Source organism: Etheostoma spectabile, chromosome 6, assembly GCF_008692095.1.
Source record: "Etheostoma spectabile isolate EspeVRDwgs_2016 chromosome 6, UIUC_Espe_1.0, whole genome shotgun sequence".
Lineage (NCBI taxonomy): Eukaryota > Metazoa > Chordata > Actinopteri > Perciformes > Percidae > Etheostoma > Etheostoma spectabile.
This window is the reverse complement of record NC_045738.1, coordinates 26,510,910-26,538,004: the sequence shown is the minus strand read 5'-3', so window position 1 is coordinate 26,538,004 and position 27,095 is coordinate 26,510,910. Positions and strand designations below refer to the sequence as shown.

Below are 27,095 nucleotides of genomic sequence, written 5' to 3'. Positions count from 1 at the left end.
CGCCCGTGTTTCTGCTCACCGCGTGGATCTCCGTCCGCGTCCCCTTATACCTATCTTCCTTCTTTTCTTGATACACAGACACGTGTGCGCCTGTGGTCTCCGACGTTGTGACCATGTTCCCTTCCGCACACACGTCTCTTCGGCTTGTGTCTCCTTCCAAGTCGTCGAAGTGGTCCTTACGTACACTATTAGCGCCCACCGAGTTTTGGTCTGGATTAGGGCGCCCTTCTGTTAGTTAGTACCGTATTGGTATTTGTATGTCATGAAGGGGTATTGATCATACGGATCTCCCTTGAATTATTATTCTAACGCTTCTATGGTATGGCTCATAGACGGTATTATTAAATCGCTCCTTTTCGTCTTTTTATGATATGGTATCATAGGACTGTTATATTATAACGCTTCTTTATTGGTTTTTCCATGGATAATAGGATTTCTTTTCACCCAGAAATCCTTCTGATAGTTATTACTTTAACGCCATCCTCATGGTATTTTCTTTTATTGGATCATTTAGATCTTCTGAAATACCATATTAACGCTATCTGGTCCCATGTGCTATCATAGACTGTATCTTTGTGTATGGCGTATCATTAGACCGATATATTAACGCTCTTTTGGTAATGGTCATTCGAATGATTATATCTTAACCTCTATGTGTATGTGAATCATTATGATCCTGTATATTGTCCATGGACATAACGATCCTGTATTATGTATTAACGCGTCCTATGGGATGGATCTATGACTGTATATTGTATGGACTAGTAATCTGCGTATATTATAGTACGCTCTTATGGTTTATGATCATTTAGGCTGGTATATATTAACTCGCTCTTCATGGATGGATTCATAGCGTTAATGTACCAGACTGTATATTTGCTTTGTATGGATCATAGACTGTATACTTGACTAGCTTATATCGTACTCCTATGTGGTATGGATCTATAGACGACTCTTAGTTACGCTCTAGGTGATCATATTGTATATCATGGAAATAGACTGTTATGTATTAACTGCTCTATGGTCATGCGATTATAATTATATGTATGGTATAGACTTAGCCTTTTCCCCGCCTCAACGCATCTCACCTGGCTTGGATTCCTATAATGATTGTAACTATGACTGTAACTATATTAACGCTACTATGGTTATTGGTTATCATAGGACTTAGATACTGCATAGTATATTTTAACGTTTGTGGTATCATAATTCATGGATCATAGACTTGATATTTATTAACGCTCTATGGTTCATGGATCATAGACTGCTATATTTGTATGGCATCATTTAGACTGTATTAATTATTACGCTCTAATGGTATGGATCATAGACTGTTGTATATAGGTCATGGATCATAGACTGTATATTATATACGCTCTATTATGGTCCATGTTATTGTGATCACTAGACTGTATCTATATTAACGCTCTATGGGTTATGGTGAACATCTAGACTGTATATGTATGGTAGGATCATAGACTGAATATTATAACGCTCTCTGTTCATATGGATCATAGACTGATATTATTAACGCTCTATGGTAGGATCATAGACTGTATATGGTATGTGATCATAGATCTGATACTTATTACGCGTTATGGTATGGCATAGACTGTATATTATTAAATCGCTCTATGGTTATGGATCATTTAAGACTGTATAGTATTAACGCTCTTATGGTATGGATCATAGAATGTATATATTATACGCTCTATGTTCTGGATCATAGCGACTGATATTATCACGTCTATGGGATGGATTCTAGACTGTATGGTTGGATCATTAGAATGTATATTATAATCGCTCATGTCATAGACGAATATTATACCTAGGTATTGGAGGCATCACTGGAGAGAAAAAAACTGCAGTCAGTGTAAAGGAGAGCTGGGTGTGCTGCTGCTTCTTAGGTTTATTAATCAAAGTTTCAATGTCGATCCATACAGTGGAAATTACATGTATCGTTCAATTTAATTCACTTTATGGAGAAATAAATTGGAAGGAAATTTTGGCTAGGGGAGACAAATGTTGCTTTATAACAACCTTAAGGGGTTTCCTTTCCAATCTGCTCATAACATACTGTAGTATATCCAGCAAAGACATCAGACTTAATATTAATATAACACTTTAATACTTTAATATGACAAGGCAGTTAAGACTGATTTGGTTTGGTACATTTCTCATCCCATGAGCATGATTTGATTTTAATGTGTATCATAACTTCTGTTTGCTAGTTGTTTGTTACTGAGCCTATTTTAAAACAAGACAGAATCCTTCTAATGTCAAAATTGAGTCTCTAATTAAAAAATGATTTGATCAGTTAACCCCCAGTTTTCCTCCTTTGCCCATCGGTATCACATGCCGACAGTAAGGTAGTGGGACCCTAAGGCGGCCTCTTACAGAAGGGATTGTGATCCTGTCTGTTTAGGGTCCATGTCTGTCCCCCCTGTGGTCTGCTCTTCTTTGTTGCTGCCCTCTGCTTTGAATCTAAACTAAATAATAATAACTAATTAACTATTCTGGTCGGGTCTAGACTCTTTTTCTAGTTGATGGAGATATGAGGGCCGCCAGAGATGGGATGGATGAATATTTCATCGCCATTCACTGGCGGCCTCTCTCAGCGATGGGCTCATGAATGGCATATTAACCATATGTAACATATGTTAACAATAGTTAACCATATTTACCATATATTACCAGCGCTCATAGACTGATATTAACCATTATACCATATGTTAACCATATATAACCATATATTACCAGCGCTCATAGATTGGATATTAACCATATATTAACCATATTGTAACCATACTACATTAACCATTATTAACCATAGAAACCATTAACCATATATCACACGCATAGACTGGATATTAACCTATATTACCATATGTTAACTCATATATTAACCATATATATTACCAGCGCTCATATCTGGTATTAACCAATATTAACCATATGTTTACCCATATATTAACCATGTATTAACCATATATTACCATCTATGACCCAGCGTCCATAGACTCCATATTAACAATATTAACCAATGTAACCTATATTAAACCATATATTAGCCATATCTACCAGCGCTCATGACTGGATATTAACCATATATTAACCATATGTTAACCATATATTAACCATTATTAGCCATATATTACAGCGCTCATGATAGACTGGATATAACCATATATTAACCATATGTTACACCATAGATTAACAAATATATTAACATATATTACCAGCGCTCATAGACTGATATTAACCATATTATTAACCATATGTTAACCATATATTAACCATATATTAGCCATATATACCAGCGCTCATAGACTGGAGATAACCATATTATAACATATGGTAAACAAGATATTAACCATATATAACCATACATTAACAGCGCTCATAGACTGGATATTAACCTATATTAACCATATATTAACCATATGTTACCACTATATTAACCATATATTACCAGCGCCATAGACTGGATATTAACATAAATTAACATATGTTAACCATATGTTAACCATATATTAACCATATATTTAACCATATATTACCCAGCTCATAGACGGTATATTAACCCTATATTAACCATATATTAACCATATTATTAACCAATATTAGCCATATATTACAGCGCTCATAGACTGATATAACCCATAGTTAACCATTATTAAACCATATGTTAACACATATTAACCATTATTAACAATTTAATTACCATATCTGTTAACAAATGATAACCTACACATTTAACCATTATAAACCATCTATTAAACCATATATTAAAGCGCTCATAGGTAACCATTATAGTAACCATATATTACACCATTAAATTTTTGTTATAACATTGTAACCAATAATGGAACAATATATAACCATAAGGTTAACCACGTATATTAACCAATTTAACAGCGCTCATTAGACTGGATATTAACCAATATTACCATTGTCAACCATATGTTAACATATATTAACCATAATTACCAGCGCTCATAGACTGGATTTAACCCATCATAGTTAACCATGTTAACATTATGATAACCATATATTACCAGCCTCTAGACTGGATATTAACCATATTTAACATATGTTAAAACCATATATAACCATATATTAACCATATGTAACATATATACCATATATACCAGCGCTCATAGAACTGGATATTAACCCATCATGTTAACCATATATTAACCATATATTAACCATATATTACACACGCTCATAGATGGAATTAACCTATATTAACCATTGTTAACATATGTTAACCAGATATTAACCATATTTAACCATGTTAATTGTAAACACATATATATTAACAGCCATATCATAGACCTGGATTTAACATATATTAACCATATGTCTAACCATATATTAACCATATTAAACATTATTAAGTCGTATATTGATAACCATATATACCATGCATCATAGAGTATGGAATTAACATATGAACCATATGTTAACCATATACCATATTATTACAGCGCTCATAGATGGATATTAACATTATATTAAAAATATAATTATACCATCATTGTTTAACCATATATAATCCTATATACCAGCGCTCATAGATGGGATATTAAACCAATTAAACATTAGTTAACCATATATTAACATATAATTAATGACAATCCTTAGTACAATATATTAACCACCTATGGTTAATATATGGTTAACATATGGTTAATATATGGTTAATATCCAGTCTATGAGCGCCCTCCGCTGAGAGAAGGGCCGCCAGATGAATGGCGATGAAATATTCATCCATCCCCATCTCTGACTGGCGGCCCTCATACTCCATCATACTAGAAAAAGATGTCTAGACCCAGACCAGAATAAGTTAATTAGTTATTATTATTTAGTTTAGATTCAAAGCAGAGGGCAGCAACAAAGAAGAGCAGACCACAGGGGGGGCAGACATGGACCCTAAACAGACAGGATCCAATCCCTTCATGTAAGAGGCCCCGTTAGGGTCCCACTACCTTACTGTCGGCATGGATTACCGACTGGGCAAAGGAGGAAAACTGGGGGTTAACTGATCAAATCATTTTATTAATTAGACTCATATTTTGACATTATGAAGGATTCTGTCTTGTTTTAATAGCATAGGTACATAAACAAACAACTAGCAAACAGAAGTTATGATACACATTAAAATCAAATCAATGCATCATGGGATGAGAAATGTACCAAACACAAAATCAGTCTTAACTGCCTTGTCATATTAAAGTATTAAAGTGTTATATTAATATTAAGTCTGATGTCTTTGCTGGATATACTACAGTATGTTATGCAAGATTGGAAAGGAAACCTCCTTAACGTTGTTATTAAAGCAACATTTGTCTCCAACTAGCCAAATTTCCTTCCAATTTATTTCTCCATAAAGTGAATTAAATTGAACTGATACATGTAATTTCCACTGTTATGGATCGATCATTGAAACTTTGATTAATAAACCCTAAGAAGCAGCAGCACACCCAGCTCTCCCTTTACACTACTGCAGTTGTTTTTCTCTCCAGTGAATGCCTCCATACCATAGAGCGTTAATAATATACAGTCTATGATCCATACAATATACAGTCTATGATCCATACCATAGAGCGTTAATAATATACAGTCTATGATCCATACCATAGAGCGTTAATAATATACAGTCTATGATCCATACCATATACAGTCTATGATCCATACCATAGAGCGTTAATAATATACAGTCTATGATCCATACCATAGAGCGTTAATAATATACAGTCTATGATCCATACCATATACAGTCTATGATCCATACCATAGAGCGTTAATAATATACAGTCTATGATCCATACCATAGAGCGTTAATAATATACAGTCTATGATCCATACAATATACAGTCTATGATCCATACCATAGAGCGTTAATAATATACAGTCTATGATCCATACAATATACAGTCTATGATCCATACCATAGAGCGTTAATAATATACAGTCTATGATCCATACAATATACAGTCTATGATCCATACCATAGAGCGTTAATAATATACAGTCTATGATCCATACAATATACAGTCTATGATCCATACCATAGAGCGTTAATAATATACAGTCTATGATCCATACAATATACAGTCTATGATCCATACCATAGAGCGTTAATAATATACAGTCTAGATCCTACATACAGTCTATGATCCTACCATAGAGCGTTAATAATATACAGTCTATGATCCATACATATACGTCTATGATCCATACCATAGAGCGTTAATAATATCAGTCTATCCTACATATACGTCTATGATCCAACAGAGCGTTAATAATACAGTCTATGATCCATACCATAGAGCTTAATAATATCACCGTCTATCCATACAATTATACAGTCTATGATCCATACCATAGAGCGTTAATAATATACAGTCTATGATCCATACCATACGTTAATAACAGTCTATGATCCATACCATGAGCTTAATAATTACAGTCTATGATCCATACATAGGAGCTTTATAATAACAGTCTATGATCCTCCAATAACAGTCTAGATCCATACCATGAGCGTTAATATATATCATTCCTATGATCCATACCATAGAGCGTTAATAATATTCAGTCTATGATCCATACCATTCATACATACATACCTTCGGTAATAAAAGGCGCCCTATCCACCAGCTGGTGGCGCTAATGTGTCGTAAACACGAGCGACTGAACAGCAGAAGAAGAGTGCGGGAGCTGCACGTGTGACCACAGTGCGCGTGTCTGTTCAGAGGAGAAGGACCGGAGTCCCGCTGCAGCGTCCGTGGAACGCCGTACATCAGAGAACATGAGACCAGGTACGGTGGAATCGGCCGTGTTAATATAACTCTTTATATGTGTATGTATATATGTGTATATATGGTTAAATATGTGTTAGTAAGTCTTCCCGTGGTGTGTTTGAGGTTAAAGGGGCTGATGTGTGCTTGGCCTACGCCGCCATGCTGCTCCGTTTACTTCACGGTAGACCGCTCTTACACCGGAGAGAAAAGTGCCGCCACGTGAGTGGTGAGGGGACGCTTTCTCCGTTAATGTTAACGACTGGAGCTTCCGAGGTACGTTGACGGTAATGCGTAAGAAGAGGCCATGGTGAGGTGGTTGTGCCACGAATACCCGCCGTAACTGTTAAGAAGTCCATAACACACGTGCTCCAGTCTCCGTTTGAAGTCAAGTTGACCACGAGCCCTCCGACGTCACGTTTACCAGCAACCTGTTTTATGTAAAGTGAATAAGTATAGCTACGCATGAGTTGTTCACGGGGTAACATGTGAGATGTTAAACGACGCTGCTGTTGTACTTTGTGCCACGAGGCTAACGTTAGCTCCAGCTAGCATTAGCCTGGTAGGAACCACCTCGTGTGTTTGTATTGACGGTAGGTCGGTGTTCACACCGTCTGTTATCCGAGGAGGAGATATCGCGGGTCTTTAAAGTAAGTCCGCCTGATGGTACGCTTCGTAGAACTTTGTATCAGATTCTGTGCTGTGAACAAGAAGTTAAAGTGAAGCAGAAAGACCTTAAAATGATACAGAGCTCGAGCAGCCGTGGTTACATGCTGCGTAGTATCCAGTTCCATAAAGGCTGAGCGGCCTCGTTATTTCGTCTCCTGCCCACTTCACTTAAATCCAACGATGCTCGCTGCTATTCAGCGTCTCCCCGTAATGTCCGCCTTCCTCCCGGGTCACTTTTACAGCTGCTTTGGAACACGGTGGTCCGTGTAGGTCAGTCTCATGTTGTTCACACGGCAGACAGTAGGTTCTGGTTCGAACTGAAGCCAGAGGACAGACATGCTCGCTAGCTCCCAGACATGGAAGTAACCAATAGATGTTTAACAATCTTAATCTAATGGGCTCTGCAAAGAACATGACCACATGGTGTGCTTTGGGCACATCTGTTACTCTTGAAATACAAGCAGGGTTCTATCACTACAGTGCATCGTTCTGCAGTGTCACATGGATTTAGTTCCTCTACCTACTACATGTAATTGTAATCAGGGGTTTTCCTGACTAAGAATGGGCCTTTTGTGGGGGCAGTAAGCAAGATAGGTCCACCTAAAGGAAAGACGTTATTCTATAGAAATCTTTCCTGTTATTTCTGACAATTTTATATAAATGATGCTTGAGTAAAAAAAAAAGGGGTTTCAATACTGTTAAGGTCACTGGGAGTCTGGTACAGGCTGACTCTGGATGGTAAAACTGAGATTAGCTCCCTATTCAAGTTTATGTTCTGGTGTCCAATGGCTGTCTGATAAATAGCTTTTAACTATGTTCAGAGATTTTGAAAACAATTCTTATCATTGTGGAGGTGGTGATTTTCCTTTAGGGGGGGCCTAAAGTCCTTTATGCAGCAATGACTTCTTTGCTGCAACTGCATCATGAAGGGGGGGACAGCAGCCCAAACAGAGTGTGGACTTCATCTGTGTAGTCCCGACATGTTAGACTTTTGAAGAGGTGCATATCAGCTCATTTAGCTACATATGCAGGCCCTGCTGACGTTTCTTAACCCACTGTTTGTTTTCCAGGGTTTAGTCCTCGGGGAGGATTTGGTGATCGAGGAGGAGGGAGAGGGCGGGGGGGACGAGGAGGATTTGGTGACCGGGGAGGACGTGGAGGATTCGGTGACCGGGGAGGACGAGGAGGATTCAGAGGAGGAAGAGGTGAGATCATGCACAACCAGATTTTTTTTTTTTTTAAAGGGTATTTTCTTTTTTAACCGGGACCCTATTTCCTCCTTAGGTGACTAATGTTGAGAACAATCTTTTAAATTGGTCAGTACTGAGCTACGCCGTAAACAGTAGCCGTGTAAGAACATGGGGCAAATGTGTCTACTAAAGGGGCTGTTTTGTGTCTGACATTATAGCTAAGATCCCTACAGAGATTTTTTATTTAACATGAATCAGCCCCAAAATCAAATCACCAAATCAACCAGACTTTATGTATATAATCAGTACTTTTAGCATGTATACAGCCAGCATATTTTCACTTAAAATAATAATCGGAGCCTGCCGGCTGCAAAAAACATTTTGTGGATGCTACCTGAAGGTGCGCAATTACCCAGGAACTTGATACTGTACCAATCACAAAGACCCAGACCCCAATGCAGGAGTAGGATCTATTTTGGAAAAACCCCACGTTACCCTTTTTAAGAATACATGCATTAACACGTTGAACCCAAGAACTGACTGAACTATGGAAAATAATGAACAATTCTAAATTCAACCCATTTTAAATAGAACCTCCATTAAAGAGTGTTTGCATTACCAGGGCACATATGGTTCTGCTGTTAACCTACATGGCTCTATTGGTGTGTTTTTCAGGTGGATTCAGGTCCCCAGAAGGTGGAGGATTTCGGGGCCGGGGTGGCGGCAGAGGCACCCCAAGAGGAAGGGGGGGCAGAGGAGGCTTTGGAGCAGGGAGGAAAGTTGTGGTGGAGCCACACAGACATGAAGGTTTTTATAGTTATTATATGTTATAACTAGCTGCTGAAACCCTGCTGCTGCTTGGGTCAGAGGTTTAGCAATTATTCCTTCTACCAGATTTTTATTTTCATATAAGATAATATTTTGAACTATGTGGTTACACTTGTAAAAATGATGTAGCAGTGTAAACTGTCAAAAGTTTTTACACTTTCTAATTCTTTTGAATGGTAAAGTGGTACTGTATGTGTCTGACTACATTTGCCGGTGTCTGTAGATTCAAACTGTGTGTCCATCCGTCCTCAGGAGTGTTCATCTGCAGAGGAAAGGAGGACGCTCTGGTGACCAAGAACATGGTGGTGGGAGAGTCTGTGTATGGAGAGAAGAGGATGAGTGTGGAGGTGAGATTGTAGTTCATAGTGGTTGCACGATGTAGGTACCACATCAATATTGCATTAAGATTTTAATTGTTAACCTTTTTATTGCAGTGAAAACCATTAGTTACATAAATGTTTATCTTTCTGTTGCACATAAGAACGCCTCTGCATCAGTGTTGTGAAATCAGCAGCTATGGGCTCTAGTGCTATGGCCAGGCTTTGTTAAATGTTCTGTTTTCTTACACTGTCTGTTAGGAGGGAGAGATTAAGACTGAATACAGAGCCTGGAATCCATTCCGCTCCAAACTGGCAGCAGCCATCTTGGGGGGAGTAGACCAGATCCATATAAAACCCGGAGCAAAGGTCATGTACCTAGGAGCTGCATCTGGCACCACAGTATCACACGTTTCTGACATTGTTGGACCGGTGAGTACTACACACTGTTGAATTGTCCTCTACGAGCTGCGGCCCGTTTCCACCAAACAGTCCTGGGAACTTTAAACTGTAATTACACAATATCAATTTAAGTTTTAAAATGATTAAAGCTCAGAATGGCCCAATGTGGTTCTAATAACTTTCTAATGGTTTGATCCTGAAAACCAACTTTAATTGACATGCCAATAACTTAACATGTAAATACAGGCATTGAAAGCTGAGCAAGAATATCGATGGATCAGTGTTAAAATGAGAAATCCACCCTGAATTAAACGGGAGAGGATTGAAAGGCACAGTTAATGCTGCGTTAATGAAACCTTGACTTGGTGTGATTTTCCCGAGGGTAAGTCAAATGTTTTTTTAATGTTGAACCTGTGTCTGGTGTGTTACAGGAAGGACTGGTCTACGCTGTGGAGTTTTCCCATCGATCGGGCCGTGACCTTCTCAATGTGGCAAAGAAACGCACCAACATCATTCCAATTATTGAAGACGCCCGCCATCCGCACAAATACCGCATGCTAGTTGGTAGGTAGTCCTGATCCACAACAGGAGACTTGGTAGATTGGCCACGGTTCTGTCCTGAAAAATGTTGATCCATGGATACAAGATTACCAAATGACCGACACAATGCACTCTTGAATTTATTGATAATTTGACATGATTGCGACGTAGCTTGATGAATCTGCTGATTGTTGAAAATGGACAGTGGAAGAAGCATAATGCAGTCGCCAGTCTCATCTCAAACATTAATAAATTTGTGTGCAGAGAGTAAAGCTGAATCCCTTTTTGTAGGTATGGTAGATGTGATTTTTGCTGATGTTGCCCAGCCTGACCAGACGAGGATTGTTGCTTTGAACGCACACAACTTCCTGAAGAACGGAGGACACTTTGTTATCTCCATCAAGGTACTCTAATGCACCTCTAACATATGAAGCACTACCTCCAGTTTTCCTAGTCTAGAGAGAATTTTTAAAAGACTGGACTGATCAGAAAGCCCAAAATATTTCTAAATTCTGTTTATCATCAGATTGGAATCATACTCAAAGGACTGAATTAAACTAGGGGACAAAAACTGTTTGGAATATTGCTGCTTTCTGTAAAATGTCACGTACATGAGTGTTTACTCTGACCTCTTGAGCTGCATGTTGGGTGTAATATCAGCTGTTAGACTCTGAAGTGTGTCCTTCTGTCTCCTTTACTTCAGGCTAACTGTATAGACTCAACAGCGGCTCCAGAGGCCGTGTTTGCCTCAGAAGTGAAGAAGATGAGTTCTGAGAACATGAAACCACAGGAGCAGCTCACACTAGAGCCCTACGAGAGAGACCATGCAGTGGTGGTGGGCATCTACAGGTATGCCAACATCACACTGCACACCTCATTCAACAGCAAAATGTATTCAGCCCATGTGTCTATATAATACTTTTGGTCCATTCCTAAAAGAGTTGTCTACCGGTAATTTATCTATATGTTGACTGAAAATAGGGCATAGTAATATACTGCTGGTAACTGCTACCATTGTGGGTTTTTTTTTAAATACACATTTGGACTAATTTGCTTCATGTTAATGCTTAACTCTCGCCAAAATGCAACCTAGGGACCTTTTGTGAAATGTAATAAAGTCAAACTTTTGTTTAAAATTTACAATGGGGATGGAAGCGTCACTTTTAAGATTGACTGTATTCTCATTTTTGGGTCAAATGGCCTTTTGAATGGGAGAGCCAGAGGCACTACTATGATAGTATCAACATTTATAAAACACCAAGAAGTCTCAACACAACATGAGACTTTGCTCAAAGTATCACCAGGGGCTCTACACATGAACTCAGCATTAGGAACATTGTTGGTGTCCAGATTTTACTAAAATGTTTTGATCAACTCACGTTAGCAGTTGTTTACGCTATCCGCCATTTTCCCCGCGATCTCTGAATGCAGAGGAACTTACTCCATAAGAGAAAAAATGTCATTCTAGTATGAGGCTCCTTTTTCAACTACAAGGTCCATATTGTGTTTCACTAATTGTTAAAACAGCAGTCTCTCGAGGTGAGAACATTGGATTACAGTTTGAGTTGAATATGGCAGCAGGGCCTGTGTTAACTACAGCGCCGTCTGCTGGTGGTTTACAAAGTTACATTTTGACAAGAGATGCATGGTATCAAACAACTCGTTTAAATTGGTAGTGTAGCAGCAAAGTGTGATTAGAGCACTCAACCTGTGCTGTTGGCTGCGTCTCACCCACTGTGCAGCACAGTCCATTGTTGCAAGGCTCTTGCAGGATTACAATAGGTCTGTTCTGGTTTGTAACAATAGGTTACAAAATAGTTTGTTCAAGATAATATGTATTGTCACACTATCATTCTTGACCATGCTGTGTTCAAAACTCTTGAAGGCAGACACATCTGGCTGTTCTTTTGCCTGTGTTTAGAATTGTGGTTAACTTTGAGGGATTTGCTGTTTTTGTGCAGTTTGTTTGTATGTGTGTACTGCTGCCTGCTTTAGGGTTGGGACACTCTTGGAATAGATTTTTAAACTCAATGAGTCTCTTCTTGGGTAAAGGTTAATAAAATAAATATTGTATACACGGCAGGCTGCAGCTCTGCACTCATCCCTGTAAAATTGGTCATTTTTTCATGGACCTCAAAGTTACAGCAAGGAGGCCACCAATTTTTTGTTCAAAAATTAAAATGTCAACATAAATCTGACATTAGCAAATATAAATCAGCCTATTTGTGAGGGGGGAAAACAAATTTGATAGTCTTAATAGAAATCACAGATACATTTCATACCACGGAATAAATATAAATATTTTAATAGCTTAGTATTCCATGCACTAAAAGGTGCGTATTAAGGCTTTAGGCCGTCCACACATTATTGTAGGCCCAGTTTAATGTGCAGCTTATATTTGTACAATATGTTGTAGGGGGTCCCTGCTCCGTCTCTCTAAGGGCTCCTTTGCTTAAACTGTGAGCACACCTAGACTGGGGTGGACGTTTACAACAGTTTTGGGTAATCATTTTAACGTTCACCTTTTGTGTTCTCTTGGTTGGGTTTAAGTATCCGCATTAGTTCTATAGTGTGGTTAACCCAGGTTGAGTACAGGGACCTGTACGGGATTAAAAGCCACTGAGTTGCACATTTAATATGGTGAAATTGGAATAAGTGAACAGCTGGGAACAAATGGTCGTGGTGCTGCTCCATGGTGTTTCCCCTTCCTACTAATGTTCCAGAGTTGAGTTATGGTGAAAGGTTGACAAAATAATCCAGACCCACTCAAACCACTGCGGTCAGCTCTTCACATACAGAGCCTGCTCTTTTTCATATGTGAACTAACGTGTGCTTTTCCTTCCTTCCTCAGACCTCCACCTAAACAGAAGAAATGAAGTGTGGGCGGAGGCTCAGGGAAACGGATTACCATTTCACCACCATCTACTTTTTATACTTTGTGTTGTCCTTTGCCCTACTCTGCACCGCCACCTGCCTATCATGCCATGAAAGCATCACGAGCAATCGGGGTCAAATTTGGCTGGCTTCCCTTTTGAGTCCCCTGACCGTTAACTGACCAAGCATCCAACTGCTAGTCTAGCCCTGGTAAGGTTGGAGCACGTTCCATAACATCTGGGGCCCATTCAGCCACAGACTTGAGCAAATCATGTTAAAAGTACAAGGTTTATAATGTATAAAGGTTCACGTCTGGTTGGACCAGCCTTACTTCACATCTGTTGTGCACATGTGATGCGTACATAAACAACTGATTAACAGGGCTGTGTTCCTGTGCAACTGTTAGAAAGTAAAACGACAGGAGTCCAGAGTTGTGTACCGTGTCTCCAGCCTTAGATAAGTTGTGTGGGAATATTAAGAATTCATATGCCGCTTCCTTGTGAACAAGGTACTTTCTACCCTGAGGAGCATTTTCAACAGATATGATAAACAGGACTTTTATGCTGTTATGCAAGTTTGAATTACTACTACATGGTTTGATTTAGACTCGAGTGAGGTTTTGTTTGGTCAGTACTTTTATTTCAGTATTTTGTTGCTCATCTGTGCTTCTCAACCTTTTCTTAATATCTTTTCTCTCTAAAACATAATTGCTCTTCTGATTACTGCCTTATCAGGCTGCTTCTGATTCCAGGTAGCACAATCCCATAATGGTAGGGAGAGCCCTATTCCCCACATACCACACCTCAGATAACTAGTTATTTTAGTATATAAGTTATGTCAGAACTTATGTATGGCCAAATATACTGTCTAAATGTTGGGTGTACTAATGGCACAAAACCCACACTTTGTAGGTAAGGAACCCTTGAGGCTGATTTGTTTAGTGGTGAGGAGGTAAACTTGACCCTGTGTGTACAGACAAATATATAGATGGCGACTTTTTCACACACTTGCTTTTGTGTTGGCGGAGTATAAAGCAGAATGGTTGTAATTTTTCAACAATTTATGCTTAGAACAGTATGTTTTGACATTTAACTGTAAACTTTGTTTTAATAAATTGTTTATAATTGTTTTTGATGGCTCATAATCTTTGACTACGGTATGTAACATTGTATAGCTACCAACATAGTGGGAACTGCACATCTACACAACATTGGAACTAACTAAACTAATTAATTACATCAATTTCTTGGTTTTAAAACTTTACTGAAGGTCTTCCTGTAACGGCAGTCTTTTCCAATAGTTCCCGTCTCTTCAGGTCCTTAGTGGCTCGTTGATAGTGCAGCCTCTCCTGTTGAGAAGATGGACATGTCCTGTGCTGTATCAGGGAAACCTGCAGTTAGAACTCCCATGGCGTGGGGAACGCTGTCGGTGCGTTGGCTTTGCAGTTGAACGTTGAAATATAAATGTAGCCATATGCTTCCCGTACACCGTCACCTGCCAGCTCCCGTTAAACTGAATCAGAACTGATCTTTCAACGTGAGTTCGGGTAGGTTTTTTTAACATGAAAAATAATTTAAAGACAAACTTTCGGCAATTACTCGTGTGACTGTCTGTGGTGGACTGTTATGGCAGCCATTTTGTGGTAAATGTGTCAGGAGCGCGCTGGGCCGTGCTCGCCTGGTGTCGGGAGTGCGCTCTCAATGCAGCCCCTCTCCTTTGACCGATGTTACCATCACGGAGGGGCTGACAGCCAGCAGAGAGCTAGCTGTAGCTGTGCCTACCCGCTACAACACATATAGTTCTTCATAGCGCCGTCACAGCTGCCTGTACTGTCCAGCGGACAACCGGCTGGCCGTTGCCCGCCAAGCAGCCTGCAGTGTGCGGACTGTCTTCCTCCAAATTACAATGGCAGTGTTTAATTAGACAGCTAGCATGCTAGCTAATGGCTAGCTAATGTTAGCTTTAAATTAAAAAAAAAAAAAAAAAAAAGCTGACGGGCGTGTGAGTTCAACTGCCCACGCTGCAGTTGTAAGGTAGAATTTTTATATATGTGAGGAATAAATTTGAGAAGTAACTGAAGTTTTCAGAGTAGAAGTGTCCGTGGTGGAGGCGGCGGGCTGCCCTCCTCCCCTCAGGCACGGCTAGCTGTGTCCATCGACACCCCGCTTTCTGAGCTCCGGAGGAACACCACATTTTACTGGAAACTAATTTCACCGGGATTGTATCGGCAAATCATCTCTCTACAACCCTTTTATTTGGATTTCTGCTGTGGAAGAGGGACGACTGACCCGCGGGAGGGGGCTCGGTTCGTGTGGACGGAGGGATATAGGGGTTCCGAACATGGCTGCTACGCGGAACTTCTCGGTTCGACACACCGCCTGAGGTAAGACACAGCCGGTCGGCGTTGCTTTTTATATTCATGTATGAATGGGGCCAGTTGGTTCCTCTATTTAATGCGTGTGTGTTAGAGCCACAGTGACAGTCAATCAGGGCTTGGTAGCATCATGTCAGTCGCCCCTGTCACCCGGCCTCGTGTCCCCATTCCTCCGCCGCTGCTGCTTTCAGGTGGCAAATGGGGCAGAAGGCAGGCTTTGGGGAAATGGGTAGGTTAACGGCGGTGCTGGACAATGGGTCGTGTTAGACAATCTAAGGCTTGGCTGTCGTAGCTACAGTAGCTGAGACGTGCATCGTTATGATGGACTACACAACGTTACTCCGTTTTCTAGCATGAAATGTCCTCTAAGTCTACCGTTAGGGTTATCCGCCCCCTGCCCTCCTAGTTTACCTTCTGACTGTCTTACAGCTAACCATCTGGCAAGTCCATAAAGAGGCGAACGATTGATGCGGTGTGTGTGCGCGTGTGTGTGTCTGGGCAGCTTCAGTAGCAGTGGTATCGCTACCTGCCCTGACTGAGTTACCGCACGACACCACAGAGAAAGGCAGAGGATGCCGGTGGATTTGACCAGAGATGGGGGATGATTGAATGGATGTGTTGCTGTTCATATCCTCCAGTATACAGTATGTGGTTAGATTCTGCTGTGGCGGTCGGATGGCGAGGGTTTCAGCTATCAAAGCATTCAGCCAGCAACCCCCGACTGTCCTCTGCAGATCTGCAGCAGCAATCATTTGCTAACGCTAGCGGCTAGCTTAGCTACCGCATCAGCCCCAGCCCCTACCCTGCCCTGGAGTAGAGGGACACAGGCAGTCAGTTGCCGGGAGATGGCAGCTCCCAGGAAAAAACAGGGCTATGATGAGAGCAGTGGTGATGCACAGCTGGAAGACATCTTGACATCTCCTCTGTCTCTGGTCCTCTTTCTATCTGTGCTCAGCAGAATGTTTTGTGGTCTGCAATCTTTTAAATAAGGTTTGTCACAAACGATGTGACTGCTTGGCATTATTGAATCACTAGTTGCATTACTGTTGAGTCATTTGCCATCTTCCATCAAAAAGGCCATACATAGGCCATAATGGACATTCTAGATAGGGAAAAAGGACACATTTCCTCAGGTTGAGGCTTCTGTGTGTCTTACAGACTCTATATATCCAGTGGAATTTGACTGCTAATCCAGACAGTTGCGCTTCCATTGAGCTACACAGGATTTAATTAATATTGTTTGGTATGTTAATTCTGTATGGTACCAGATAAAGGATAAACACATTTCTTAATTGGCACCAAAACTAGACTGGAATAGTCTGAATGTTTGCTGGATGTCTCAGTATCAGTTCAACACCATATCTTGCAAGTTGTAGGGTTACACCATTTTATACTTTGCAATACTGCAAAGTAAAGAAATGAGACAATGTCAAGTCCGATCTGGTCATTCCAATGGCATCCTGGGTGCACGGAGAGCGTGAAGCATCTAGGAGTGGCTCTGATCAGTGCCAGACTTTCAGTGTTCTCCCTCGCTCCAAGATAACGCTCCATCCCACTGACACAATGTTAAGTACATTTTTGGCTCGCGTTGGAGTGGTTTTGCTGTCGGTGTCTTTTGGCCTCAAACAGCCAATGGACTTGTTCCCTGACTCAGACCATGTGTGACAGCTTTGATAAACCAATTTCAATTTTCGTTAGACTCTGATAGACTTATCAGGCCAAAACTTACCTGGAACTCTGGTGTCACTCATTTTGCTCTTCAGCCTCGACTTCTCGTCATGGTCCGGTTCCTTTCTGCTCCTGTCCCTCTACAACCTGGGTTTCTCCAGCTGAAACTTTTTCAACTTGAGCGGCTGTTTCTTCAGCTGCTGCTTAAAGTGGATCTGATTCACATCTGTCCACTGACCTGAGGTGCAGTCATGCCCTCTCTTAATATTGATCATTTTGTATAATGCAGCCTATTTTATCTGGAAATTGTGGTTTGTGGCTGACTAAGATGTGTAAAGATTGTCCGTAAAACCAAGTTCGGATTTTTGGTCTTCATCATGATGCATAAATAATGCACAGTAATACAACGGCCATAATTCTTTAAAACCCTCCCTCTCGATGTCAATAGTTGCTATGAAAAGTTTGAATTTTCCAATGTTCTGTAAAATGTGTGCTCATCACATTTTTGTAACATCTACTACTGATAATAACTAATTTTAAAAGAGTAACATTTTCAAATGAATAAGGAAACTTAAAGCTGCATCAATTAACTACATAGTTTGAACCTACAGGCTAAATTATGTGAATACATGAAACGTTTAATCACAGAATAGTCAGATCTGTGTATTAACATAACCTCAGCTTGCTCTGCGATTGGGCTGAACCATCATAAAAAATGATTGGTTTTAAATCTATTTATTGGCTTGATTAGCCTAATAGATTTATTCTATAAAAACAAATCCTAAAGCAACAGTTAATGGATTAATAAAATAATTACCAGTTGATTATTTGAGTAGTTTTAGTTCTAAATTTATTTATGTAGCTAGTTTTATACTTGGCAAAAAAATAAAATTTGCCTCACTTATTAGCAAGTTACTGAAAATTATAGTAATTAGTAATAGTCATTATTACTATAATTAGTATTAATTAAAAGTAGTAGTCCATTTTTAATACTCTCTTAGCAGAGTAAAATGAAGTCCACAGGTAAAAACATCGTTCCAGGACAGCGAGCCCAGATTGCATCCGCTGTGGGCCGATGCGTGCGGCGGCAGTCTACCGCCGATAGGTGGAGTCACAGCTACGCTTCGCTGCCTTAAGGTCTGGTGACGTTGGATCGTAACCCGGGGAAAACATCAGGGAGTAGGCTGCTCTGACAATCACGACAAAAGAAAGGAGAAGTTGTGTTCTGAAATTCAAAAAGGGTAATCAGTTACATTTGTAGTCACCGCTCAAAGTAATGGGATTACTGTGATGCCGACGTTCCTCCAACACTGCTCAGTAGGACCGTTGGCTTCGCTGCTCCTTTCCCTGAATGTTAGTAATATGTTTTAAAAAAGAGCCTCTGATTGAATCTGCTGCTGGAGAGTGGAGACCCTTAAGAAATCTGAAAGTGTCAAAGGCTAATGACAACCAAAGACCCCTTCATGACACAGCTGTACACTGTAGCAGACTGAGCCGACATTAGTTCCACAGATAGGCTTAACCATGAAGCAGCTCCGGTCTCCTGTGATCTTTTTGGATATCTTTTGGCGTTTTTCCACTACATGGTACCGGTTTGTCTCGCCTCGACTCTACTCACCTCTTTGGGTTTTCCTTTATGATTTAAAAAGTACCTGGTTCCTGCTAACAGGTACTTACTTTATGTAGTACCACCTCCGTCTGAGGCGATACCAAAAGGTGACGTGAGAACCTGCAGGCTGCTGATTGGTCGGAGAGAATCCTCACTAATCACTGCGTCATCATTGCTAGAGGGGGGTGTGGTCCTGAACCAACCCGCCGTGTTTAAGGAGTTTATCCAGCGGTGTTTTAGCTTCCTTAGAAACTAAATGTGTCTTCTGGCAACCAGCCATACGCCGAGATTCAAACGCACCTTCCACGTTCTGTGTGTGTGTGTTGCATTAGGTCACGGCAGTTTCCTGCGGCGTCACTAGTGGCGTTTTTCCTTTAATGGTACCTACTCGACTCAGCCGCGGTGCCCCGTCCTCCTTTTTCTCCTTTTGCAGATTAGTACCGCCTCATGCGTGAGGCGAGCGTGGCTGGTCGCCATAGCAGCAAACTGCCGAGTAGATCTGGTACTAGCAGTGGGTAAGCTCCATTACCGCATCAGCCACACCACATCTGGTGGGGGGTATAATTCAGATCACCAGGTAAAAGCCAGGTATAAATGACACCTGTACAGTTTGGCGCCAGTCTGAAGTAAAACAAGTTTCAAAGTAACCTAACTCTGCCCATCATAATCATACTGAGATCATGAAAAGTACTGATTAATAGAAGGGTTAATGCAATTAGATGTCATCATCCAGATACACAGGTCACAGGCGGAAATGTGATCTAAAATACTTTATACATATACTGAACTTTTCAGCACATCACTTAGTAGTAATTATATATATATATATATATATATATATATATATATATATATATATATATATATACTACTAAATGATGTGCTGAAAAGTTCCTAGAACAACTACAATCTAGTGTATACATAAAGTATTTATGAACCTTGTAACAGGCTTCTCATTTTAAAATATGAGATCAGATGTGGCTGATTTACTGTATGTTAATACTGTAATGGCTAAAATGAAAAGTTTGGCTGTGGTTATTGAGCTCTCTGCAGCTCCTGTCTGTATTTAGCCTAAAGATTGTGAGTGAAAAGACACTTCATTGCACCAGTACCCCTGTACGACTGCCGGTGTGTCATTGTGTATTTGTAGTTCAGGGACACACATTCCTAGAGAAACGATCATCGGATCACGCCAGTTCAAGAATCTAGCAACCTTTGACTGTGATCCACTCCATAGTTGTGAATCAGGACCTTTGGAACACCTAGCTTGTGAAGCACAGTAGGCTACAGCTGTTATGTAAATGTATCCGATTCAATTATCAAGTCATATATTGTGCTCTTCATCTCATAATTTTCAGGTTGCAGCAATTCTGCCTTCTCAGCCAACTAAAGGAAATACCAAAATGATACAGATTTGATACTGGATTTAATTTCAATAAACTGCTTTTAAATCCTATCCTCCGTCCACGCCCGTTGACACTCCTAGAGTACAGCACAAGTAGCCAGGTTGTAGTCAGACTACTCTAAGAGGAGAATCCAACTGTTGCACTTGTGCAACATTTGTAGCTAGCTGCAAACCCCTTGCCCTGCTTCAGGATATTTGTAAGTGTATTATTAGTGTAATACAATCAGAGTTTTTGTTAGTTTATGTGGGTTAGGGTTAGATAAAAAATATCTTTCTATTCTCATTAAAACAACAAAATGACAATAGAATCTGTAAGACAATATATTTTTTTGAAGATTATTTTTTGGGACTTTTCCCTTAATTTTAGAGTGACAGTGTATAGACAGGAAAGATGGGAGAGAGAAGGGGGGGACACGCAGCAAAGGGCTGCAGGTTGGAACCCGGGCTGCTGCAGGACTCAGCCACCATGGGGCAAACGCCCCACCAACTGAGCTAACCCGGCCACTAAAAAGCATTTTATGCCTTTTATTAGACAAGACAGCCGTATGAAATGGGGAGAGAGGGGGAATGACGTGCAGCAAAGGGCCACAGGCTGGAAGCAAACCCGCCGCGGCAAGGACTGAACCGGGGTACATTGGGCGCAGTGCTGAACCAGGTGAGCTACCCAGGCGCCCCTAGAAGGCAGAAAACTCTTGGCCTGACGCTGCATACAGCCATACCTTTATTCTCTAACACAATGTTTTCATGGCACACACAAAGGGTTAATGGGAGGGCGAGTGGGGAGGCTGGGTGTTGCTGTGCAGGCAGAACCCCCTCAGAGAGCAAACACACACCTGGCACTCTCTCCAGGTGTGCACATGCTTTGGGGCTGGCGTGGAACTAACTGGACAGAAAAGGCTGCAGTGGCACCATGACAGGCCGTGGATGGGTTCCCTCCCTCCACAGCGTCTGATCAGGATATTAAACCTGGAGGATTAATGTGTCGACTATCATTATGCATGCTGTTCAGTATGACCCAAGAGTTTGGTCTCCACAAACTGTCCTCCCGACCATTCTACGGCTTTTCAATTAGGTGTGCTTTTATATTCCATTCAAATACTTTAACTGTTGTTTATCAAAATAAAATTGTTGCATAACCTTGTTCTAAAACAAAAATGGGAAAATAACTTAAGCAATCGGAACCCCCAAACTACTGAAATGAGAGACCCAATACGTTTCTTTCCTAAAGCAGAGGTTTTCAAACGATGCTGCATGCCTCCCCAGGTGGGTGTGGGAGAGCTGGGGGGGGAGGTGGAGGGACAGGCGTGAGACAAAGGTACTGCGTGAGGTGAAAGGTCAGGTGCATGCTGGTCGTTGAAGACAAAGGGAAGTTAGTTATTGGAGCTACGCCGGCTTATCTACACTGTCAGCAGGGGTTCTTTTAGGGGCCGTCCACACGGAAAGGCTGTTTGGTGCACATGTTTCGCATCGTCCAAACAAATCCTGTAGACACACCGCATTAAGACACACTTATTTGAAACCTGGTCCCAGGGTGACATTTTTTTTTAAAAACGTCACCCTAGCGACTTTGTTTGGACGTCAAAGCTGCATACTTGTGTATGGATGATGTCATCGCCACACCCCTTGACCTCTAGCCTCCGAGCTCTTACCCCCCGACGGCGTCTCATAGCAACAACAAGGTGGACTAGGTGCTTGTGTTCCTGCTGGAGGAGATATGGAGCCTGTCAGGGTTACCAGGGCAGAATCCACTGTCTGTTGGATACAGCGAGCGAGCTTTATGAGCATGCTCCGCCTCTAAACCGTTAGGTAGGGAATTTCTGTAGCAGAAACATGAAGTAGAGTGTTGAGTCATTTATAAATGGATCCGTTTGGACGCAAATATTTTGACACGATGCCAGGGAAGACGGGGAAATAAGACATTGTTTTGTTATGTGTGGACGTGGCCTTAGATTACTTCAATTTGCATCAAGACTTTCTCAGACTGTCAAATCTGGCCGAACAGACAAGATACACATATGGCTGCTGGGTTTTTAAGTCAAATGAATGTAACTAAAAGACTTTTCTCACATATAATGACTGTAGTTGGTCTTCTTAACAGGTTTGGTCTTTAAGCTGCTCCAACGTTTCCAATGACACAGGTATGGTAATAATAACGGTCCACAATAATGTGAAAAAGAGACACAAAACTACCACAAATGGACACAAACCGACTACAAAAAGACGCCAAATTACCACAGAGACACAAAATTTAAGGAGAAATTGCTTCTTTTTTTTATAATTGAAAAATGTAACGCCTAAACCCTCCGCCAAACACGCACACCTTAGTCTTCCTCAAAGCCAGGGAAAACACGGCTCTATATTTAGTGGCATTTACACTTAATTTTAGTATTATAATTAATTCATTAACTTGAATGTCTGCTTAGAAATCATAGAAGAAGTTGTCAGGAACTCTGAAGTATCACAGTAGGCCAGTGATAGTTGTCTGTACATCCATGGGTTCCAAAGGAGCTGCTAACAGGTACATTGGCATAGATTTAATAGCTTACAATTAATTTAATTGCTAACAGCTACTTGACTGCCTCCTTGGTACCATTGGATTCCTGGTAAGATCCCCCCAATAATGGAAACCCTTGTTCCTAAAATATAGAGTATTTTAATTGCTTTTAAAGTAACATCATCATTGTCTTTGAATCTGGTTCCATGCAGCTGACTGCACAACTAACACTAACTATGCTAACACGGGGGACATTCAAAGAGACCTCAACTTGTTCCTGGGTGGTGTCTGTGTTTTCATCTCAAACTTTGACCCTCTAACTGCGTGTTCTCCTTTCAGCAAAGTTCACTGGAACGTTTTGGTCTCTAAAAATGTCTTGTTCAGGAGGGTTAGCTGGTAACTTTAGAGAAAGAGAACAGATTGTCTGCTCATGTTTTGCTGGCCCTTTTGATACGTTTCAATTGTGTGCCACATTTTGCCTTCAAAGGATCTTCGTGAATCATTGTCTGTGAATCTGGTTCCACGCAGCAGCCTGCACAACTTTGTATGCTACCAACAGAGACTTTTTGGATAAATATATCTGTTCTACCTCTCCATCTCTGGCTTTCTCTGACACATTCTGTTCCTTTTCTTTCCTCCACGTCTCCCACAGTTAGACTTCTTCACATCAGGGTCCTGCCCCTCTTCCTGGGCACACTTATCACATGGAGCAACGCACACTTGTCATTTGTGGATCCCTTTAGGGAGAAATTAGTGCGCTTGTTTTGACTCAACACATCTCTCCTCCAATACAAACATGGCAGAATTACTGTAAATTAAAGTTAATGTTGTCAAATGATTAAAATATTTAATCGCGATTAATGTCATAGTTAACTCCCAATTAATCGTAAATTTGTATTGATTCTCAATGTCCCTTTATTTCTTTTTGTCCCATTATTTTTTCTCCTTTTAAAGCTCTTATCAACATGAAAAGTGGATCAGCTTGCTTTGTGCAATTTCTTTTAAATTGAAAACAACATTGGCATATAGCATACTGTAGTGTTCTATATATACATATATTATGTTATATAAATATATACAAACAACATTGGCATATAGCCTACTATATATATATATATATATATATATATATATATACAAACAACAAAATACCTGAGGGTACTGCAACAGCTGGTCGGATTGCTAAAGAACTCAACTCTTCATTGGTTAGACTCAGCCAGTGGGCTTTTGTGTGGTCATGCTGTATTTGATGCAGGCTAGGTCTAAATTGTGAAAGCAGCTCGTCGAGTGTTGACATCACCATGTTGACTACATAAAGCCATTTGTGGAACTTTTGTTTGAAACAGGGCAAAATTACAACTTTGACAGAGCAAATGCACCAAAGTGTCTCTGCAACAATAAGGAGAGAGGTTACATGCTATCAGCTGCTATCTTTTATTGAGGAAAATAAAAACACTATGCAGCATCTTAGTTCAGCAGCTTTGTTTTCGATTGTGAGCAGAGAAGAAAAAGATGGAGGCTAAAGAGGTGAACAGGTGAGGCCTTTCCCTATGTTCAATGGACATGAGGTGGCTGTGGAGGGCGGCCCCCTGCATGGGCTACCTGTGTGCCGGCCCACAGCACACCTGGAACCACACCTGGCCGCGATACATATATTTCCATGACAGCCTCACAGCTGTGTGCGTGTGCTGCAAGATCTTTGCCTTTCAGCCTCAGGTATTAGTTGGTGACAGCTCAAAGACAAATTCATGACATCAATGTTAATGAAAATGGAGAACGAGTCAAACTGTGGGCACAAGCCAAGAGTTTTCTGAGATTAATAATGGGAGAAACAGTGGGTTGCACAAAATGTGGTAAGACTCAGATAGTAAAACGCAAGTTGGCCGATACCGAGTACTGATCCGATACATATGTGTCATATATTGATATTTATGTTTTAACAACTGCATACTACTATCCCTGTGTGGATGTGATTTGTTATTGGTCTGGCTCAGGTTAAACTCAATGAACGCCACAGATCTTTCTTTTATTATCCAGTTTGAGTCAGTTATAATGGAACATGTATTTAACACAGTTATTGTCTGCATTGTCTCTTTAGTTTAGTGGTCGCCTGTAACTTGCAGCATAGATTTACAAAAATTCAAAAGAAGGGCGCCCAGATAGCTCAGTTGGTAGAGCGGGGGCCCATATAAAGAGGCTTACTCCTCGACACAGCGGGCCGGGGTTCGACTCCGACCTTTGGCCCTGTGCTGCATGTCAGTCCCCTCTCTTTCTTCTTCATGTCTCCATCTGTCCCGTCATATAAAGGCCTAGCGTGCCCCAAAAATAATCTTCAAATAAAAAAACTCCAAAGAAAAATGTGGTTTCCAAAAACGTTAAGTTGTTAAATTGTGATTAGAAGAACCCTAAAAAGCTTAGCATCCACAGCAGACCTGTTTTGGTTTGAGTCCCCGCAAAGTAGTTGAGAGCATCAGTCTACACAGGAACAGCAGAAATCTTGGTACGTGATCTTTAATAAATTGTCTTTATCTCCATGAAAACTGAACCAACGCCTCTGCTGAGAAGACTGAGATGTCAAGTCGGAAATTGTGTTTAATTGATTTGATGATGACTCGTGAATAAACTGAAACCAAACTAAAGATGCGATTGAACGCACTGTAAAAACTTGTTAGTGGAGTTAAGATATTCTTTTTTTAATTTTTGTTTGTGAGAATCCTTTTGTACAGAGACCTGATCTTAATTCCAACCAATACATGTCTTATCCTATTCATTAATCTAAACGTATGATGAATCAGATCAACATCGTTTAACATCATTAAGAAGGCAGCTGAGGTGAAATTAAATTGGGGGGGCCTCAAATGTGTGCTAAGTTAGACAAAATGTCTCCAGTCAACCAGTGTGAAGTGTATATAAGTCTAGGACCAGTCGGCCCTGTTAGAGACACTGTGATGTCATAGATTTCACATCCACTTTCTGGTCAAGCCTCTGAGCTCGACTGGCTTTATTCTCCCTTCAGGTCTCTCTCTCTCTCTCTCTCTCTCTCTCTCTCTCTCTCTCTCTCTCTCTCTGGATGTGAGGGGGTAATTTGGGCAAGGGGTTGTTGCATGTGACCCTTCCACCTGTCCTTACTGGGACTCTATTTCTGGGCTTCATGCTGAACCTGACCATGTCTCGCCTGGCAACAGTGCCTGTATAGTGTGTGTGTGTGTGTGTGTGTACATGTGTTATTCCAGTCCTGACTACAGCTGGACCAAAGCTGTGTATAGTCTCATATGGACCGGCTGTAACAGCAGAACAGTGACCCAACTGAACCCTTTGCTATAACAGGGGTGAAGCTAATGAAGCACTAGGTTTCTGTTTTCATTGGACGTGTTGGTATGAGATGCACCATGTTGTTGTCATCATGTGCTGTGTGATGAGTGAGAAGAGTTGGACTACATACATCTAAAACTCATCAACAATCAGAGGATGACTTAATTCTCAGTTAAAGAGGTATACCTGTTGTGGGGGGTCTAGCTGTTTATTCCCTCTACCAATTGTTGCTAAAATGGCATTAATATAGCTGAACTTACATTTATTTACTAAAATATGGAAAAAGTTGTGCTGTGAAGAACCAACATAACTTTCTTTGGGTCTTTGAGCCAAGCTGGATCACTCCAGTCCTGACTACAGTTAGGCCTGTAACAATGATTACATAATTGTCTCATTGACCATTTCTTTTACATAATTTAAGTTTCTTTGTTTTACCCCAATTCATTGCTAACATTAGCTAAGGTTTTAAGGTGTAGCACTGTTGATTTTGTTTAGATACGACAAATTGAAATCATATAAGTGATTATTGGTCGGACTGTTGAGCTAAAGCTATGCTAGTTGTTGGTAATTGACACTATACATGTTCATAGCAACAAAAATAACG

At 40.6% G+C, this 27,095-nt stretch overlaps 2 protein-coding genes across 2 annotated transcripts in view; both read left to right on the top strand.

Moving 5' to 3' along the window:
- Nucleotides 1-6,705: 6,705 nt before the first annotated feature.
- Nucleotides 6,706-14,600, top strand: fbl (fibrillarin). Its single transcript, XM_032517712.1, has 9 exons — nt 6,706-6,830; nt 8,549-8,683; nt 9,344-9,475; nt 9,749-9,843; nt 10,075-10,245; nt 10,647-10,779; nt 11,047-11,159; nt 11,459-11,604; nt 13,607-14,600. The coding sequence occupies exons 1-9, from the start codon at nt 6,821-6,823 to the stop codon at nt 13,629-13,631; spliced, it is 960 nt and encodes a 319-aa protein (XP_032373603.1). The 5' UTR covers nt 6,706-6,820; the 3' UTR covers nt 13,632-14,600.
- Nucleotides 14,601-15,318: 718 nt separating this feature from the next.
- dyrk1b (dual-specificity tyrosine-(Y)-phosphorylation regulated kinase 1B) overlaps nt 15,319-27,095 on the top strand; it is a 47,626-nt gene continuing 35,849 nt past the window's right edge. The window contains exon 1 of the mRNA XM_032517710.1: nt 15,319-16,012. The gene's annotated coding sequence lies outside the window, so the exon portion shown is untranslated. The remainder of the gene's footprint in view (nt 16,013-27,095) is intronic.

Bases quoted from the DNA above. Each gene is read 5' to 3' on its own strand.
- fbl (XM_032517712.1), top strand. The intron at 9,844-10,074 runs GTGAGATTGTAG...ACTGTCTGTTAG, and splicing joins AGAAGAGGATGAGTGTGGAG to GAGGGAGAGATTAAGACTGA. The intron at 10,246-10,646 runs GTGAGTACTACA...GGTGTGTTACAG, and splicing joins TTTCTGACATTGTTGGACCG to GAAGGACTGGTCTACGCTGT.